Source organism: Trypanosoma brucei, chromosome 2 (genome assembly GCF_000002445.2).
Source record: "Trypanosoma brucei brucei TREU927 chromosome 2, complete sequence".
Classification (NCBI taxonomy): domain Eukaryota; phylum Euglenozoa; class Kinetoplastea; order Trypanosomatida; family Trypanosomatidae; genus Trypanosoma; species Trypanosoma brucei.
The window spans coordinates 1,142,952-1,161,243 of NC_005063.2; the positions used below are offsets into that span (position 1 = coordinate 1,142,952).

Consider the following 18,292-nt stretch of genomic DNA (forward strand, 5'->3'; position numbering starts at 1 on the left):
TGCTGTGTGATTAAGCGCCGAGTTTTTCTGCAAATATACGTATGATATTTAGTTGCTGTCGACCCGCCGAATCGGTGTGTGGTTAGTGTAAAGCATTATGCGAACATAGGTTAGTAATGCACAGTGTTTAGAAGGCGAATGTGCCATTCAAGTAACCTTGATTTATACGTAACGTTTCTTACCTTTTTGTGGTGTTTCACTGTGATCATTCCGAGCGATGTAGTTTATGCTGTTAATGTCACTCAAAGCAATCTGATATTTTTTATGATTGTCACTGCAGCATCTCTTTCTACAAGTTTCTTTACTTTTTTTAAAAAAAGGCATCATTATAAAGCTTGAAAAAGATGTCATAGCTCTTTAACCCTTTACACCCTCTCAAAATATGCCATGAAAAATGTAAAACTTGCCAGTTGTTTTCACGGTTGCGGCTCTGTAAGAAAGTGAATATTTCACACTTTGGAGAGCTAATTTTGCTACGAAGTGGTTAAGGCCACCTATTCGCAGTGGCAGCCCTTGAGGTGAAAACCACATATACTAACGTATCGACAGCAGTAATGAGGACATGTGTCAGCATGGGACGTATGTTTCACTACAGTGTCACAGAGGTTTTAAAGCACAGTGGGCACGGGAGGTGAATTAGTTGTAGATCTCTTTGTGCCTTAACCTTTCGTGCTATTCTTTTTTTTCTCTCTGGAACTGATACAGTCTGGGGAGGCAGTGTGCTCAAGCTTTGCTAAGTTTTTGGAAGCAGGACTCACGACCCATCCCCCACTGTGTAATGTATGATGACCAGATTTGTTCTGAGGGAGCGTCAAACCAATCGTGTACGATGGGCGTGTAGAACAGGAAGTAAAGGAAGGTGTGTTATTATATGCAAATGCAGATGAAATACTGCTCACAACACCTAAAGAAAGCAAAGTCACTCCTGACGGTTTTGATCATTTTATCAGTGTATCACAATCTAATCACCTTTGCTGCTGTAGAAGGCTCATTGCATAGTTGTGTGTATTTTGCTTTCAGAGCTTGAGACAACCAGTCACTTACCGACCACTGTGGAGAGTGATCACGATGATGTCGTCGGCTTTCCTGTATGGAAGGAAGTATCATTTTGCTCTTCTGCTCGCGTAATTGTGTTCCTTTGTGTATCCGTGGAGTAGCGTTGTTATTGAAAAGAGGGATGATGAGTAGAATGGCGACTCAACACTTTTTCTTGTACTGAAGAAATACCAAGAGTTTTTTTCAGCAGGACAGACCTGCGGTGGCCATGTGGTTTAGATACCTCAGGGACAACTTCCATATTGCACAAGGAGAACTTCTGCGTCTTGAGGTGGCATGGCGCATGCTAGTGTTGGGATATCTGTACATTGGAATAGCAAGGTCTTCCAGGGAAGGAAGAGGGATACATAAGCCAGTGAAGGGCTGCACAGGTGCTGTGTCAGGTGTGAAGGTGATAGATGGCTCTAAGGAAGTGTCAGATGTGATTATACTCGGCAAGAGGTTGCTGCTCAAGGTTTTGATTATATACTTCCCGAGACGATCAAATGTCGCGTAACTTACGTTGGAAGAAAGTTTAGGGGGAGCAATGGGATGAGGGAAGTCCCCACTGGATTGTTTGGTCGGATATACAACATGATAAGTGGAAGGTTTGTTGAAGAAGAACGCAGGTACACCACATCCAATAGGTGAGAAGGCAGTAATGGCCGGGTGCATTTGCTGTGAGTGAAAACTTTAACAATGGATGCTAAGTAGTTAATGTTGAAATGTTTTAAAACGTTAGAGAAAGGAATGACTAAATGGTTGTAGGTACGTAAATCGTGGGACGCACTAAGGGAAAATGATGTAGTGGTGCGATGGAGCAAGGGACTCGAATACCCAATATATTACAAGAAACGCTACTGTTGAGTTGGGTGCAGAAACAAGTGAGAGACAAGCTGTTTGGGTAGCTGAAGTATCGACCACTGGGAAAGGTGAAGCGTTGGCAGGAAGGATCATCAAATCTCATCCTCATTTCATTTAGTATGACTGAGGAAGCGAGGGAAGGAAAGGAATGGTTGTGAAGGGAGCAAGTAGTGAAAGCAAAATAGTAGAAGCAATTGTGGCGTCAAATAAGATGTGAAGGGTAGCGGTAGTACAAATAGAAAAGCAAAACCAAGTTAAAAAAATTGGTTGCCGACGTCAAGGAAGCGGGGACAGGTGAATAAAATTATGTAATTCGTACCAGTTTAAATGTATTAAAATGAACTCTGATGTGTGTGATTTGCTACTGTTAACTCGGTGAACATCGGAACTGATACGTTGCTCTGTGCTATTGTAGCAGTGCACTCCAGTGTGGTATCACTGGAACTATAAAACCTTATATTTCTTATGGCGTTGTATCAGTGCTTCCACTATGGCATCATTGTGTTAACGTGAGCAGTATATTGTCACGTAGTGGACAACATGTCAACTAGTTTGTTTAAACTGTTGCTCTCTTGACAGTTTGTAGTTCGTATCACTCTGTTGTTTGCTTTTCTTGTCTTGTTTATTCCCCTGAGATATTACTGGTAAGTCCTCCTTTATCCTAATTTTTGTATTTACGCCGGCTGTTGAAGCGGAACCCTTCCAATTATTAGGCACAAAACGGTACATATATATATATTACAAGAAAGCAACAGTGTGTAATTTAGAAACCATGACACGCGCCTCGCTTCCTGTTATTGATGTTTCGCCCCTATTTGGTGGCGAATCCGCAGAAAAGGAAAGGGTCTCCAAGCAGATTGATAATGCATGCAGGACATGGGGCTTCTTCTACATTGTGGGACATCCGATTCAGCAGGAGCAGATTGACAAAGTACTTAAGTTAGCTGATACTTTTTTCTCTCTTCCTATGGAGGAGAAGCTCAAATTGGACGTTCGCAAGGGTAGACTTTATCGTGGTTACACTGCCCCTGGAGTAGAGGAAGCTGATGTAGGGAAGGTTTACACGTACGAGACCTTTACGACGGGATACCATCTTCCTAAGCACCATCCAGACGTCATGGCAGGCAAACCGCTCCGAGGACCGAATATCCACCCCACTCAAGTGAGGGGATGGATGGAGGGTATGGAAGGTCATTACCGCGATATGTGGGCACTTGCGCTTGTCCTCCTGCGCGCTATGGCGCAAGCTATCGGTTTGCAGGAAGATTTCTTCGACTCCAAGTTTATGGATCCCCTTTGTGAATTGAATATAAAGCACTACGTTCCCTTATCTCAAACGAAAGAAGAAACTACTTTGCTCATTGAGCACAGCGATTTCGGTGTTATGACGTTACTCTATCAAGACGCTTCAGGTGGCTTGCAAGTACGTGATAGTTCCGGAGAGCTGATGGATGTGCCACCTGTTGAAGGAAGTTTTGTTGTCAACCTTGGAGACATGATGGAGATGTGGACCAATGGCCAATACCGTTCCACAAAGCATCGTGTGGTAGCCACAGACAAGGAACGGTACTCCATGCCTTTCTTTTGCAATCCCAATCCGAATGTCATCGTCAAGTGCCTCGACAACTGTCACTCGGAAGAGAATCCACCAAGGTACCCTCCAGTGCGGGCTGTTGATTGGGTTTTGAAGCGGTTCGCGGAGGCATATGGGAAAGATTACTCAAAAATGTAGGAGTGGTTCCTAGTTTGCATTTCTTTTAGCATTTGCTTTATCAAGAATGGTATCAGGCCCTGCAATTAGTAGTTGTTTTTCAGACGTGGCTGACTTACATATGCGTAGTATCTGTCGTAATGCAAAAAGTTCTGTGATTTAAAATGTGGGTGAAGACAGTACGGTAACGTATCTAGTCAGAATGAATATATTTCACTCACTCTTTATTTTCAATGTAGGGAATTGTTAAAGGGGTAATAATATTTCTTTCACCTTTCCTCTTCCTTTTTTTTAATTGCCATCTTTGTAAGGGGTGCTGTAAGTCCATCTTTTCTCATACTTTGATATCTTCATCTATTTCCTTATTACATTGAATAATGCATTAACATCTTCATTGCGATGCCAACTGAAGTATTCTGACAAGCAATAGGTGTATGCTATTGTATGTTAGTTTATGCTGCAACAGAGTTCTCCTTGGAAATGCTTGTCTTTTTTTTTCACTTTGAGGGGGTTCTACAATTGTCTTTCCCCATTCTATTCTAAGGGTTAATTACGCATTAGAAATGCTACCAGTCACTTCAGAGGTATTCCTTCTTACACAAGTATTATTTTGATGCGATCTCATGCAAGGAGAATGGAGGTAAATGGAGAATGAAACAACTCACATTCTCCACCCACCCAATGGAGAGCATACGTTTTACCATGGAAGTCGCGCTTGAAGTATCTCCCCAAGTAGAGCAAACTAATGAGGAATTAGCACCTAAGGGCTGCGTTGTTAAATATTTTGAAAGAGTGGGGGTTCGTACGTGAAGGATAAGGGATTTTGAGGGTGCTTACTCTTATTGTGTTTTTAATTTTTTTTTTGAAAAGGGGGGTGGTGGCCAATTTTATTATGTCACCCGACGAATGGAATTGCTTTGTACCACGCTGTTTGTGTTTGTTACATATATTGGTAAGGAATAATGTTTTTTATGTGAATTTCAATGCGTTTGATGTTTTTTGTCACCGCACTTATGTTGAGTCTGTGCAATTTCTTTTCCCTCCATGCTGAACATACCATTCTCTATTATTTTCTTATCTTTCATTGTTTCAGCTTTTCAGGGGAAACACATGCATACCCACGAGATGGAATACACTAAACGACACGTAACACTGTGGGAGAATGTTATAAATGCATGCAGTCCAATACTTGAGAAATGTGTATTTTCTACACCTTAACATCAATTTTTTTTTTTGTAAAGGACAAACTCACTGAGTGTTTAGTGACTGCGCTTCTTCAAACTTTTCTCCCTCAAGGCGTATTATGCAGTTGCAGAGAGTCATCTGTTTTCTGCTCCTTCTCCGCTTGCTAATGATTTGTGTTTATGCGTGTTGCTTCCTTTTTTATATTGTAAGTAATAGAAGACAAAAAAGGGGATATTACATATTACATATTTTATTTTGTATGTTAGCATGGTTGCATAATTTATTCTGCTGTAGAGGCGTGTGTTATGGATTGTAGTATTTGGAAAAGTTGTTCGACTAAAAGTTATAAAAGCTAACCCTGTGTGTGATGGATTTTTAATTTATATAAACTTGTTTAACTTTATATTAGAATATAAATTTATTTATTGTCATTTAAATAGTTCACCCATATGAGAAAACTAAATGAACACATATACGCACGTATATGTATATTTATATTTGCATATTTGTTGTTTATGTATATTATATTTGAGTAATGTTGGTAAGGTAAGAAAACGGCTGTGTAATAAATCATTTTTATTTGGTATGCTTTGAGTGCGCGCGCGTGGGTTCTTTATTTCTATTATTAGAAAAGGAAACTGCAATAATTGTTTCATTATTAAAAGTTCTTCATGACTCTTGTTTTTAAGTTTAGCATTTTGCTATTACTCAAATCATGTGAATTAAGGGAGGACTCATATCAGTATCATATGATGATATTTGAAACAATTTAGAGACGCCTGATATTACTCAATACTCTAACTCTTTTTTTTCCTTTCATATCCATTGCATTTATATTGTGATATGATAAGTTGATTTGTGTTAGCATTCAAATGCAGCATTGTTATTATTAATATTAACTTCCTTAAAGGAAATTAATTCGAAAGGAATGTTATTGTAAAAGGATTCAAATTGCAAGTAGTTATTCAGATAATGTTAATAATTTATACACAATTTTATATTTATTGTAGTTGTAGTAGTGTGCGTATTTAAACAAAGGTACCACTAATTTTGTAATTACTCAATAGTTATAATGACACAATTCTATTTCTTGATAATTTGAGTCCCTGAATTTGTTTTTCCCTTCATATTTTTCACTTTGCTTTTCTTTTCTTTCATTTCATATATGTTTTTCTTTTTGTTATATAGACAAGCTTATTATATCACTATTTCAAGTAATTCAAAAAGATGGCAATGCTTGGTTTCGAGTCGACAGCTGAATTTTTTGTCTATCTCACCTTCATCTTTTTTGGGATGTCGGTGATGAATGTGACGAATGCTATTTACTCTATTCCTGACTATTTTTCAGTGTATTATCAATTTGTTAAAAATGATGAAAAAGCGAAACCTGTCAATGCATCGTTCTGGGAGCACATGTTCACGTATTATAATGTTGTTGTGTTTACGATGCAAGTGGTTTTGGAGGCTTTTATGCTAACACCATTGGGCCGACGCATTCCTATTAGTTGGCGTCTCATCTTTGGACTCACAATTCCTATGGGTGAGATCATTGCAATTTTAGTGATCCCTGAAGTTGGAGGAAGTGAAGCTGGTGCGATGGCAACTGTTATGATAGTTGCTTTTGTTGGTGGTATTTCCAAAACACTTTGTGACTCCAGCAATGCTGCACTTGCGGGACCGTTTCCGACTAAATTCTATGGTGCCATCGTGTGGGGTCTTGCAGTCTCTGGCCTAATCACTTCATTTATGTCTGTTGTCATCAAAGCAGCGATGGAATACAGCTTCAAAAGCAGACGAGTTCAGTCCCAAATATACTTTGGATTAGTCATGCTTCTTCAGGTGGTTGCATGCGTGCTTCTTGTCCTTCTGAGGAAAAACCCATATGCCATTAAATATGCTGCAGAATTTAGGTATGCTGCGAGGAAGGATGGAAAGACAGATGATGGCGAAGATGAAAACGATGCAAAGGGAACAGGGCCAGCAGACGAAGATGGGTATCCTGATGAAAAAGAGAATAAGAATGTATTGAATGCTGATATTGATCCAGATAAGATGAAGGATACGGATCAGGTTGAAGGCACTACCAACGCTCAGCAAATGCTTGATGCGAGTGTTATGGTTGTGGTGAAACGTATTTGGCCCATGTTACTTTCATGCTTCTTTGTGTTCTTTGCGACACTTCTCATCTTCCCTGGTGTATTCTTTGCTGTTAAAGATAAAACAACGGTAAAAAACTTTTGGTATTATACAATTATTGTTGCCATGTTCAACTTGGGTGATTTCTTGTCTCGTCTGGTGCTGCAGTTCAAGCGGTTGCATGTGTCTCCGCGCATGGTTATGATTGGTTCATTTGCACGTGCGTTGCTGATAATTCCTCTTGCCCTTTGCGTTCCTGGTACCATTCCTGGTGTATGGCTTCCCTACACCGTTTCTCTCCTTTGGGGTCTCACAAATGGTTACTTTGGTGGCCTTTCAATGATTTATGGACCACGTACGGGATCCCTCACCACAGCGGGTCAACGCTCTCTTGCTGCTATTTGCATTAATGTGGCTCTTTTACTCGGTCTCTTTGCTGGTGCTATGTTTGCATTGGCTGTTAAGGAGGGACTTCCGAAGGAAAAAAAGTAGGAGTTTTTAAAACATTAAATAATGTCTAAACTTTTTTTAAATTAATAAAATAAAAAAATAAACTCCATGCTGGTATCAGCTAGGAGTGGTTTTAACGATGAAAATAATAAAAAAAATAAAATAGGAAAAGATAAGACAAAAAGGGGTTAATTCTAGGAAAGTGAATAATATGACTCATGGCAGCAAGCAAGCATATACGTGCATATGTTATGTAGTTTTGAGGTAAAAGTGACGCAAAGAAAAGTGTTAGTCGGTTACAAACGCATCGCGCAAAGTACGATACGGCGGAGTTCTGCAAGCTTGTACCATGACAGTATTTCACTATTTTGTTAACTAACATGGATTTCACCTCTAAGATATGGTTTTAAGGGTAAGGGTTGTAAATTGTGAAATTGTATTGACGATCTCACTCATTAGTGCAAACCTTTGATACACTTTACTGTTTACTTTTGATGCAACACAAAATTTGTGTGAAAGAAAGAGCTATACTTCAGCTTGTAGCGTTTTCAGTGCGCTTATTTTCATCACATGTGTGCAAACGAGTAAAAAAATGATGTGAACCCGAAAAGTCTTATTACTTTTCCTTTTATTCCCATGACCGTGCTATGGTGTTACGGATATGTGTGTAAGTGAGGAGTGTTGTGTGGATTTGCTTCTATTATTGTTTACTTGCCTTTGGTTGTATACCACACACCTGCTTATGTTTTCCCATATGTGTACGCCTGTAGATAACAGTGTGGGAGTTTACTCCGTGACGTTTTCTCACAAATGTCTAGAGGCAAATGATTAAAGTAATTTTTTTGTTTAATGTATATCTGTATATGTTTGTCTGTTTATGTGTATGTGTGTTTGTGTGTACGTATTTGACATGTTCAGCAATATGTTTAGATTATCCAATTATATCTTTTCTTTTCTATTTTCTTATATTGTTTACTTGTCACTGTTTTACTTTCAGGAAGGTATATAAATTAAGCTGAAGCAACGTTATGTTCATTTGTGTATTAGACACATGAGTTTATTTCCAAGCAGATGATATATGCGTGAACGCGTGTGTTTAACTTTATAATGTCTTATACTAAAGATGTATCCAAATATTGCCATGCTAATACCTTGTGAGGCTTATTGTACTTTTGTGTTGTGAAATAGTCAAGTAGTTGCTGTGTAACTTTTGTGTTATTTTTTAGATAATGTGTGTTTTCTTAGTCTAATATCTTTAATAAATGATTTGACAGCTGCTTGCATGTGAGGGTTTCATTCCTCTTCTTTGCTTAAAAATGTGCAGAGACTGGAATCCTTTATATAAATGAAGTGAAATGCATAACTTATAAATTGCATTTCCACTTTCACATATTGTAATATTATTGAGTATCAAAAGGGAAATGATGAATCATGTAATAGGAAGTCATTCACAACATGGTAATAGAGCAATTCATCTTCGAAGCTATAACGGAACAAGCTTTTTATTGTAATGCTTATTTGTGGAATAGCTCATGCTTTATGAATGCTTGAGGATGGAGCGTTGTAATATTTTTAAAAGTAATATAAGTAAACTAGCAAACAAATTATCGTTTTTGTTTCTTCCTTCATAATCACTATAAGCTAAGCTATTAGTCTATTAGCAATAATTAATATGACTACTAGTAGGGCAAAAGACGAGAAATAAGAAATTAATTTATAGGAATGATTTGATAGTTTGAAGGGTGTGTAATTATCATGTCTCTTATACTAATGACGGATTATGCTAGAGAGAATGTGATTTGTGAGGTATTTGTGATTCTCTGAAGTGATACAGCGGTGCATGGGAACTCGTCGTAAGGATAAAAAAAATAAATAATGTGCGGTATGTAATTTTTAAACCTCACATTGATGAGGTTGTGAGGCATAAAATAACTCTTGCCATTTTCCCAACGTGGCCAACAGTCCAAGAACTAGTGTAGTACTGCAGTAATGATACAGTGATGTTAAATTGAAAGCGAAAAATAAATATGAATGGCGTAAAAAGGGGGAAGGAAGTAGTGATGGTGGCGTAATCGATTGTTACTGTGTTTCATGACAAATTCTCTACATTCAATGATTCTAGAGGAAACAAGTACGTACCATAGCAGTGGTTACTGTGTTTCCATAAGGAGTAAGTTATATTTACTGGAAAATGTGGTATTAAGAAATGTTATATGTGAGTAGCAATATACCTCAACACAGAGATGTACGCTCATGTAATCACTACACACAAAAAAGTTCTGAAAGTTTTGAACGCGTTGAGCGGATTGATGCGTCTCTCCAACCTTGAGTTGAAATGCGCAACCCTTGAGTGTTGAGTTGGGATACATATTTTTAGATGTCACTAGAGCTTGATGTGTGGAATGAAACTCTAGAGCTCATGCATATGGCTAATGCTTACCGTGGGCAAAACTTGTCGATGTTGGTACGATGATATGCGATTTGTTGGCAGTGATAGCTTTCAGCGGATTGTATGGTAGGTGGTGTTTTTTTTTCTGCCACAGGCGGCAATGGCAGTGTTGACTAATTTTTGAATTACTCAGAAGGGAAATTTCTCTGTTTAAGTGATGATCATGTTGAATCGTTGATAAAATCAACGGAATTATCCATAAGTTAGTTTTAATTGGAGGAAAATGAAATAGGAGAACTGCCCACGTTGATGTGTTGCGGACAAAGAAAAGTGAGTGGTATGCATATTTTAGAACCCAGTATTTTTCTTTCTCATCTGATGTGCTTCCCTAATGTTTGGATCTGAGGAATACCTAATGATGATTAATGCGGTTAGAGTTAGGGCATTCTTTTGTGATGCTGAATATTGTATCTATTGATAACAACAATCGATACGCCATACTCAAACATAAATGAATTCTCACACATAAACGCTGCTTCTGGTATCGCCAACCGTTATGTTCAATAGCTCGTTACGTGGAGCATGAGTGGATGTGACAGTGAATGTTCCTTCATCAAAGACAGCTGCGTGATGCTTAACTCAGAATATGTCAATGGTATCGTATTATAGCCAAGTTTAAGTTTAATAATTAATAATAGTGATGTGTGTGGGAAAAGTGAGATTGTACCATTGCAGTGGGTGAACCGTTTCGTTTGGGACGTATTGCATTCTGCTGTGTGATTAAGCGCCGAGTTTTTCTGCAAATATACGTATGATATTTAGTTGCTGTCGACCCGCCGAATCGGTGTGTGGTTAGTGTAAAGCATTATGCGAACATAGGTTAGTAATGCACAGTGTTTAGAAGGCGAATGTGCCATTCAAGTAACCTTGATTTATACGTAACGTTTCTTACTTTTTTGTGGTGTTTCACTGTGATCATTCCGAGCGATGTAGTTTATGCTGTTAATGTCACTCAAAGCAATCTGATATTTTTTATGATTGTCACTGCAGCATCTCTTTCTACAAGTTTCTTTACTTTTTTTAAAAAAAAAGGCATCATTATAGAGCTTGAAAAAGATGTCATAGCTCTTTAACCCTTTACACCCTCTCAAAATATGCCATGAAAAATGTAAAACTTGCCAGTTGTTTTCACGGTTGCGGCTCTGTAAGAAAGTGAATATTTCACACTTTGGAGAGCTAATTTTGCTACGAAGTGGTTAAGGCCACCTATTCGCAGTGGCAGCCCTTGAGGTGAAAACCACATATACTAACGTATCGACAGCAGTAATGAGGACATGTGTCAGCATGGGACGTATGTTTCACTACAGTGTCACAGAGGTTTTAAAGCACAGTGGGCACGGGAGGTGAATTAGTTGTAGATCTCTTTGTGCCTTAACCTTTCGTGCTATTCTTTTTTTTCTCTCTGGAACTGATACAGTCTGGGGAGGCAGTGTGCTCAAGCTTCGCTAAGTTTTTGGAAGCAGGACTCACGACCCATCCCCCACTGTGTAATGTATGATGACCAGATTTGTTCTGAGGGAGCGTCAAACCAATCGTGTACGATGGGCGTGTAGAACAGGAAGTAAAGGAAGGTGTGTTATTATATGCAAATGCAGATGAAATACTGCTCACAACACCTAAAGAAAGCAAAGTCACTCCTGACGGTTTTGATCATTTTATCAGTGTATCACAATCTAATCACCTTTGCTGCTGTAGAAGGCTCATTGCATAGTTGTGTGTATTTTGCTTTCAGAGCTTGAGACAACCAGTCACTTACCGACCACTGTGGAGAGTGATCACGATGATGTCGTCGGCTTTCCTGTATGGAAGGAAGTATCATTTTGCTCTTCTGCTCGCGTAATTGTGTTCCTTTGTGTATCCGTGGAGTAGCGTTGTTATTGAAAAGAGGGATGATGAGTAGAATGGCGACTCAACACTTTTTCTTGTACTGAAGAAATACCAAGAGTTTTTTTCAGCAGGACAGACCTGCGGTGGCCATGTGGTTTAGATACCTCAGGGACAACTTCCATATTGCACAAGGAGAACTTCTGCGTCTTGAGGTGACATGGCGCATGCTAGTGTTGGGATATCTGTACATTGGAATAGCAAGGTCTTCCAAGGAAGGAAGAGGGATACATAAGCCAGTGAAGGGCTGCACAGGTGCTGTGTCAGGTGTGAAGGTGATAGATGGCTCTAAGGAAGTGTCAGATGTGATTATACTCGGCAAGAGGTTGCTGCTCAAGGTTTTGATTATATACTTCCCGAGACGATCAAATGTCGCGTAACTTACGTTGGAAGAAAGTTTAGGGGGAGCAATGGGATGAGGGAAGTCCCCACTGGATTGTTTGGTCGGATATACAACATGATAAGTGGAAGGTTTGTTGAAGAAGAACGCAGGTACACCACATCCAATAGGTGAGAAGGCAGTAATGGCCGGGTGCATTTGCTGTGAGTGAAAACTTTAACAATGGATGCTAAGTAGTTAATGTTGAAATGTTTTAAAACGTTAGAGAAAGGAATGACTAAATGGTTGTAGGTACGTAAATCGTGGGACGCACTAAGGGAAAATGATGTAGTGGTGCGATGGAGCAAGGGACTCGAATACCCAATATATTACAAGAAACGCTACTGTTGAGTTGGGTGCAGAAACAAGTGAGAGACAAGCTGTTTGGGTAGCTGAAGTATCGACCACTGGGAAAGGTGAAGCGTTGGCAGGAAGGATCATCAAATCTCATCCTCATTTCATTTAGTATGACTGAGGAAGCGAGGGAAGGAAAGGAATGGTTGTGAAGGGAGCAAGTAGTGAAAGCAAAATAGTAGAAGCAATTGTGGCGTCAAATAAGATGTGAAGGGTAGCGTTAGTACAAATAGAAAAGCAAAACCAAGTTAAAAAAATTGGTTGCCGACGTCAAGGAAGCGGGGACAGGTGAATAAAATTATGTAATTCGTACCAGTTTAAATGTATTAAAATGAACTCTGATGTGTGTGATTTGCTACTGTTAACTTGCTGAACATCGGAACTGATACGTTGCTCTGTGCTATTGTAGCAGTGCACTCCAGTGTGGTATCACTGGAACTATAAAACCTTATATTTCTTAGGGTTCTGTATCAGTGCTTCCACTATGGCATCATTGTGTTAACGTGAGCAGTATATTGTCGCGTAGTGAACAACATGTCAACTAGTTCGTTTAAACTGTTGCTCTCTTGACAGTTTGTAGTTCGTATCACTCTGTTGTGTGCTTTTTTTTGTCTTGTTTATTCCCCTGAGATATTACTGGTAAGTCCTCCTTTATCCTAATTTTTGTATTTACGCCGGCTGTTGAAGCGGAACCCTTCCAATTATTAGGCACAAAACGGTACATATATATATATATTACAAGAAAGCAACAGTGTGTAATTTAGAAACCATGACACGCGCCTCGCTTCCCGTTATTGATGTTTCGCCGCTATTTGGTGGCGAATCCGCAGAAAAGGAAAGGGTCTCCAAGCAGATTGATAATGCATGCAGGACATGGGGCTTCTTCTACATTGTGGGACATCCGATTCAGCAGGAGCAGATTGACAAAGTACTTAAGTTAGCTGATACTTTTTTCTCTCTTCCTATGGAGGAGAAGCTCAAATTGGACGTTCGCAAGGGTAGACTTTATCGTGGTTACACTGCCCCTGGAGTAGAGGAAGCTGATGTAGGGAAGGTTTACACGTACGAGACCTTTACGACGGGATACCATCTTCCTAAGCACCATCCAGACGTCATGGCAGGCAAACCGCTCCGAGGACCGAATATCCACCCCACTCAAGTGAGGGGATGGATGGAGGGTATGGAAGGTCATTACCGCGATATGTGGGCACTTGCGCTTGTCCTCCTGCGCGCTATGGCGCAAGCTATCGGTTTGCAGGAAGATTTCTTCGACTCCAAGTTTATGGATCCCCTTTGTGAATTGAATATAAAGCACTACGTTCCCTTATCTCAAACGAAAGAAGAAACTACTTTGCTCATTGAGCACAGCGATTTCGGTGTTATGACGTTACTCTATCAAGACGCTTCAGGTGGCTTGCAAGTACGTGATAGTTCCGGAGAGCTGATGGATGTGCCACCTGTTGAAGGAAGTTTTGTTGTCAACCTTGGAGACATGATGGAGATGTGGACCAATGGCCAATACCGTTCCACAAAGCATCGTGTGGTAGCCACAGGCAAGGAACGGTACTCCATGCCTTTCTTTTGCAATCCCAATCCGAATGTCATCGTCAAGTGCCTCGACAACTGTCACTCGGAAGAGAATCCACCAAGGTACCCTCCAGTGCGGGCTGTTGATTGGATTTTGAAGCGGTTCGCGGAGGCATATGGGAAAGATTACTCAAAAATGTAGGAGTGGTTCCTAGTTTGCATTTCTTTTAGCATTTGCTTTATCAAGAATGGTATCAGGCCCTGCAATTAGTAGTTGTTTTTCAGATATGAATGATTTACATATGCGTAGTATCTGTCGTAATGCAAAAAGTTCTGTGATTTAAAATGTGGGTGAAGACAGTACGGTAACGTATCTAGTCAGAATGAATATATTTCACTTACTCTTTATTTTCAATGTAGGGAATTGTTAAAGGGGTAATAATATTTCTTTCACCTTTCCTCTTCCTTTTTTTTAATTGACATCTTTGTAATGAATGCTGTAAGTCCATCTTTTCTCATACTTTGATATCTTCATCTATTTCCTTATTACATTGAATAATGCATTAACATCTTCATTGCGATGACAACTGAAGTATTCTGACAAGCAATAGGTGTATGCTATTGTATGTTAGTTTATGCTGCAACAGAGTTCTCCTTGGAAATGCTTGTCTTTTTTTTTCACTTTGAGGGGGTTCTACAATTGTCTTTCCCCATTCTATTCTAAGGGTTAATTACGCATTAGAAATGCTACCAGTCACTTCAGAGGTATTCCTTCTTACACAAGTATTATTTTGATGCGATCTCATGCAAGGAGAATGGAGGTAAATGGAGAATGAAACAACTCACATTCTCCACCCACCCAATGGAGAGCATACGTTTTACCATGGAAGTCGCGCTTGAAGTATCTCCCCAAGTAGAGCAAACTAATGAGGAATTAGCACCTAAGGGCTGCGTTGTTAAATATTTTGAAAGAGTGGGGGTTCGTACGTGAAGGATAAGGGATTTTGAGGGTGCTTACTCTTATTGTGTTTTTAATTTTTTTTTTGAAAAGGGGGGTGGTGGCCAATTTTATTATGTCACCCGACGAATGGAATTGCTTTGTACCACGCTGTTTGTGTTTGTTACATATATTGGTAAGGAATAATGTTTTTTATGTGAATTTCAATGCGTTTGATGTTTTTTGCCACCGCACTTATGTTGAGTCTGTGCAATTTCTTTTCCCTCCATGCTGAACATACCATTCTCTATTATTTTCTTATCTTTCATTGTTTCAGCTTTTCAGGGGAAACACATGCATACCCACGAGATGGAATACACTAAACGACACGTAACACTGTGGGAGAATGTTATAAATGCATGCAGTCCAATACTTGAGAAATGTGTATTTTCTACACCTTAACATCAATTTTTTTTTTTGTAAAGGACAAACTCACTGAGTGTTTAGTGACTGCGCTTCTTCAAACTTTTCTCCCTCAAGGCGTATTATGCAGTTGCAGAGAGTCATCTGTTTTCTGCTCCTTCTCCGCTTGCTAATGATTTGTGTTTATGCGTGTTGCTTCCTTTTTTATATTGTAAGTAATAGAAGACAAAAAAGGGGATATTACATATTACATATTTTATTTTGTATGTTAGCATGGTTGCATAATTTATTCTGCTGTAGAGGCGTGTGTTATGGATTGTAGTATTTGGAGAAGTTGTTCGACTTAAAGTTATAAAAGCTAACCCTGTGTGTGATGGATTGTTAATTTATATAAACTTGTTTAACTTTACATTAGAATATAAATTTATTTATTGTCATTTAAATAGTTCACCAATATGAGAAAACTAAATGAACACGTATATGCACGTATATGTATATTTATATTTGCATATTTGTTGTTTATGTATATTATATCTGAGTAATGTTGGTAAGGTAAGAAAACGGCTGTGTAATAAATCATTTTTATTTGGTATGCTTTGAGTGCGCGCGCGTGGGTTCATTAGTTCTATTATTAGAAAAGGAAACTGCAATAATTGTTTCATTTTTAAAAGTTCTTCATGACTCTTGTTTTTAAGTTTAGCATTTTGCTATTACTCAAATCATGTGAATTAAGGGAGGACTCATATCAGTATCATATGATGATATTTGAAACAATTTAGAGACGCCTGATATTACTCAATACTCTAACTCTTTTTTTTTCCTTTCATATCCATTGCATTTATATTGTGATATGATAAGTTGATTTGTGTTAGCATTCAAATGCAGCATTGTTATTATTAATATTAACTTCCTTAAAGGAAATTAATTCGAAAGGAATGTTATTGTAAAAGGATTCAAATTGCAAGTAGTTATTCAGATAATGTTAATAATTTATACACAATTTTATATTTATTGTAGTTGTAGTAGTGTGCGTATTTAAACAAAGGTACCACTAATTTTGTAATTACTAAAAAGTTATAATGACACAATTCTATTTCTTGATAATTTGAGTCCCTGAATTTGTTTTTCCCTTCATATTTTTCACTTTGCTTTTCTTTTCTTTCATTTCATATATGTTTTTCTTTTTGTTATATAGACAAGCTTATTATATCACTATTTCAAGTAATTCAAAAAGATGGCAATGCTTGGTTTCGAGTCGACAGCTGAATTTTTTGTCTATCTCACCTTCATCTTTTTTGGGATGTCGGTGATGAATGTGACGAATGCCATTTACTCCAATTATAATTTTTTTTCAGAGTATTATAAGTTTGTTAAAAAGCAGGAAAAAGCCGAACCTGAGAATGAATCGTTCTGGAAGCACATGTTCACGTATTATAATGTTGTTGTGTTTACGATGCAAGTGGTTTTGGAGGCTTTTATGCTAACACCATTGGGCCGACGCATTCCTATTAGTTGGCGTCTCATCTTTGGACTCACTATTCCCATGGTAGAAATCATCGTTATTTTAGTGATCCCTGCTGTTGGAGGAAGTGAAAATGGTGCAATTGCAACTATGATGATGGTTGCTTTTGTTGGTGGTATTTCCAAAACACTTTGTGACTCCAGCAATGCTGCACTTGCGGGACCTTTTCCGACTAAATTCTATGGTGCCATCGTGTGGGGACTTGCCATATCCGGACTGATGACCTCATTTTTGGCTATTGTTATACAAGCATCGATGGACAGCAGTTTTACAAGTAAAAATACCCAATCCCAAATATACTTTGGATTAGTCATGCTTCTTCAGGTGGTTGCATGCGTGCTTCTTGTCCTTCTGAGGAAAAACCCATATGCCATTAAATATGCTGCAGAATTTAGGTATGCTGCGAGGAAGGATGGAGTAACTGGTGATCGCGCAGATGGTGAATTTGATGCAAAGGGAACAGGGCCAGCAGACGAGAATAGATATCCTGATGAAAAAGAGAATAAGAATGTATTGAATGCTGATATTGATCCAGATGATATGAGGGATACAGATCAGGTTGAAGGCACTACCAACGCTCAGCAAATGCTTGATGCGAGTGTTATGGTTGTGGTGAAACGCATTTGGCCTATGTTGGTCGCTTGCTTCTTTGTGTTCTTTGCGACACTTCTGGTGTTCCCTGGTGTATTTATAGCGGCGAAGACAGGCGATACTAGTGGTTGGTACTTTACTGTTGTCGTTGCCATGTTCAACTTGGGTGATTTCTTGTCTCGTCTGGTGCTGCAGTTCAAGCAATTGCATGTGTCTCCGCGCATGGTTATGATTGGTTCATTTGCACGTGCGTTGCTGATAATTCCACTTTCGCTATGTGCTGCAGGAACCGTTACCGGTGTATGGCTTCCTTATATTGTTTCTCTCCTTTGGGGTCTTACGAATGGTTACTTTGGTGGCCTTTCAATGATCTATGGACCACGTACGGGATCCCTCACCACAGCGGGTCAACGCTCTCTTGCTGCTATTTGCATTAATGTGGCTCTTCTTATGGGACTTTTTGTTGGTGCTATGTTTGCATTGGCTGTTAAGGAGGGACTTCCTAAATAAATGCTCAAAAATTGTAAATAAACCATTTAATGTCGATCTTTTAATAAAATGAAAAATGAACCCCATGCTGGTATCAGCTAGGAGTGGTTTGAATAATGCAACAAATAAGGGTTTGAAGAGAAGATATATAAGTTAAAAAATAAGGAGAAATGCCAGATAATGAATTAGATGACATGTAAAAGGAAGCAAGCGTATGCGTGTACAATTTAAGCTGTTTGGAGGGGGGACTGTAGTAAACGTGTATATACGTGTATGATTATCTTTTGTCTTTCGCACAGTGTTTCCAGACATAAATTCTCCGTCTTCTGGGGAATTCTGTGAAGGAAGAAAAATGA

General features: G+C 38.9%; 4 protein-coding genes across 4 annotated transcripts, besides 6 other annotated features; all 4 read left to right on the plus strand.

The window, feature by feature from the left end:
• Window positions 1–18,292: part of a sequence feature (sequence corresponds to BAC RPCI93-36E18) that runs on past both edges of the window.
• On the plus strand, window positions 2,672–3,631 carry Tb927.2.6270 (iron/ascorbate oxidoreductase family protein, putative; the record flags this gene model as incomplete). Its single annotated transcript, XM_946660.1, has 1 exon — window positions 2,672–3,631. The coding sequence occupies one exon, from the start codon at window positions 2,672–2,674 to the stop codon at window positions 3,629–3,631; it is 960 nt and encodes a 319-aa protein (XP_951753.1).
• Window positions 5,167–5,222: a sequence feature (AT_rich).
• Window positions 5,266–5,323: a microsatellite.
• On the plus strand, window positions 6,023–7,423 carry Tb927.2.6280 (adenosine transporter 2, putative; the record flags this gene model as incomplete). Its single annotated transcript, XM_946661.1, has 1 exon — window positions 6,023–7,423. One exon carries the CDS (start codon window positions 6,023–6,025, stop codon window positions 7,421–7,423), a length of 1,401 nt encoding a protein of 466 aa, XP_951754.1.
• Window positions 7,455–7,485: a sequence feature (AT_rich).
• Window positions 7,524–7,546: a sequence feature (AT_rich).
• On the plus strand, window positions 13,217–14,176 carry Tb927.2.6310 (iron/ascorbate oxidoreductase family protein, putative; the record flags this gene model as incomplete). Its single annotated transcript, XM_946662.1, has 1 exon — window positions 13,217–14,176. The coding sequence occupies one exon, from the start codon at window positions 13,217–13,219 to the stop codon at window positions 14,174–14,176; it is 960 nt and encodes a 319-aa protein (XP_951755.1).
• Window positions 15,800–15,868: a microsatellite.
• Window positions 16,569–17,957, plus strand: Tb927.2.6320 (adenosine transporter 2, putative; the record flags this gene model as incomplete). Its single annotated transcript, XM_946663.1, has 1 exon — window positions 16,569–17,957. The coding sequence occupies one exon, from the start codon at window positions 16,569–16,571 to the stop codon at window positions 17,955–17,957; it is 1,389 nt and encodes a 462-aa protein (XP_951756.1).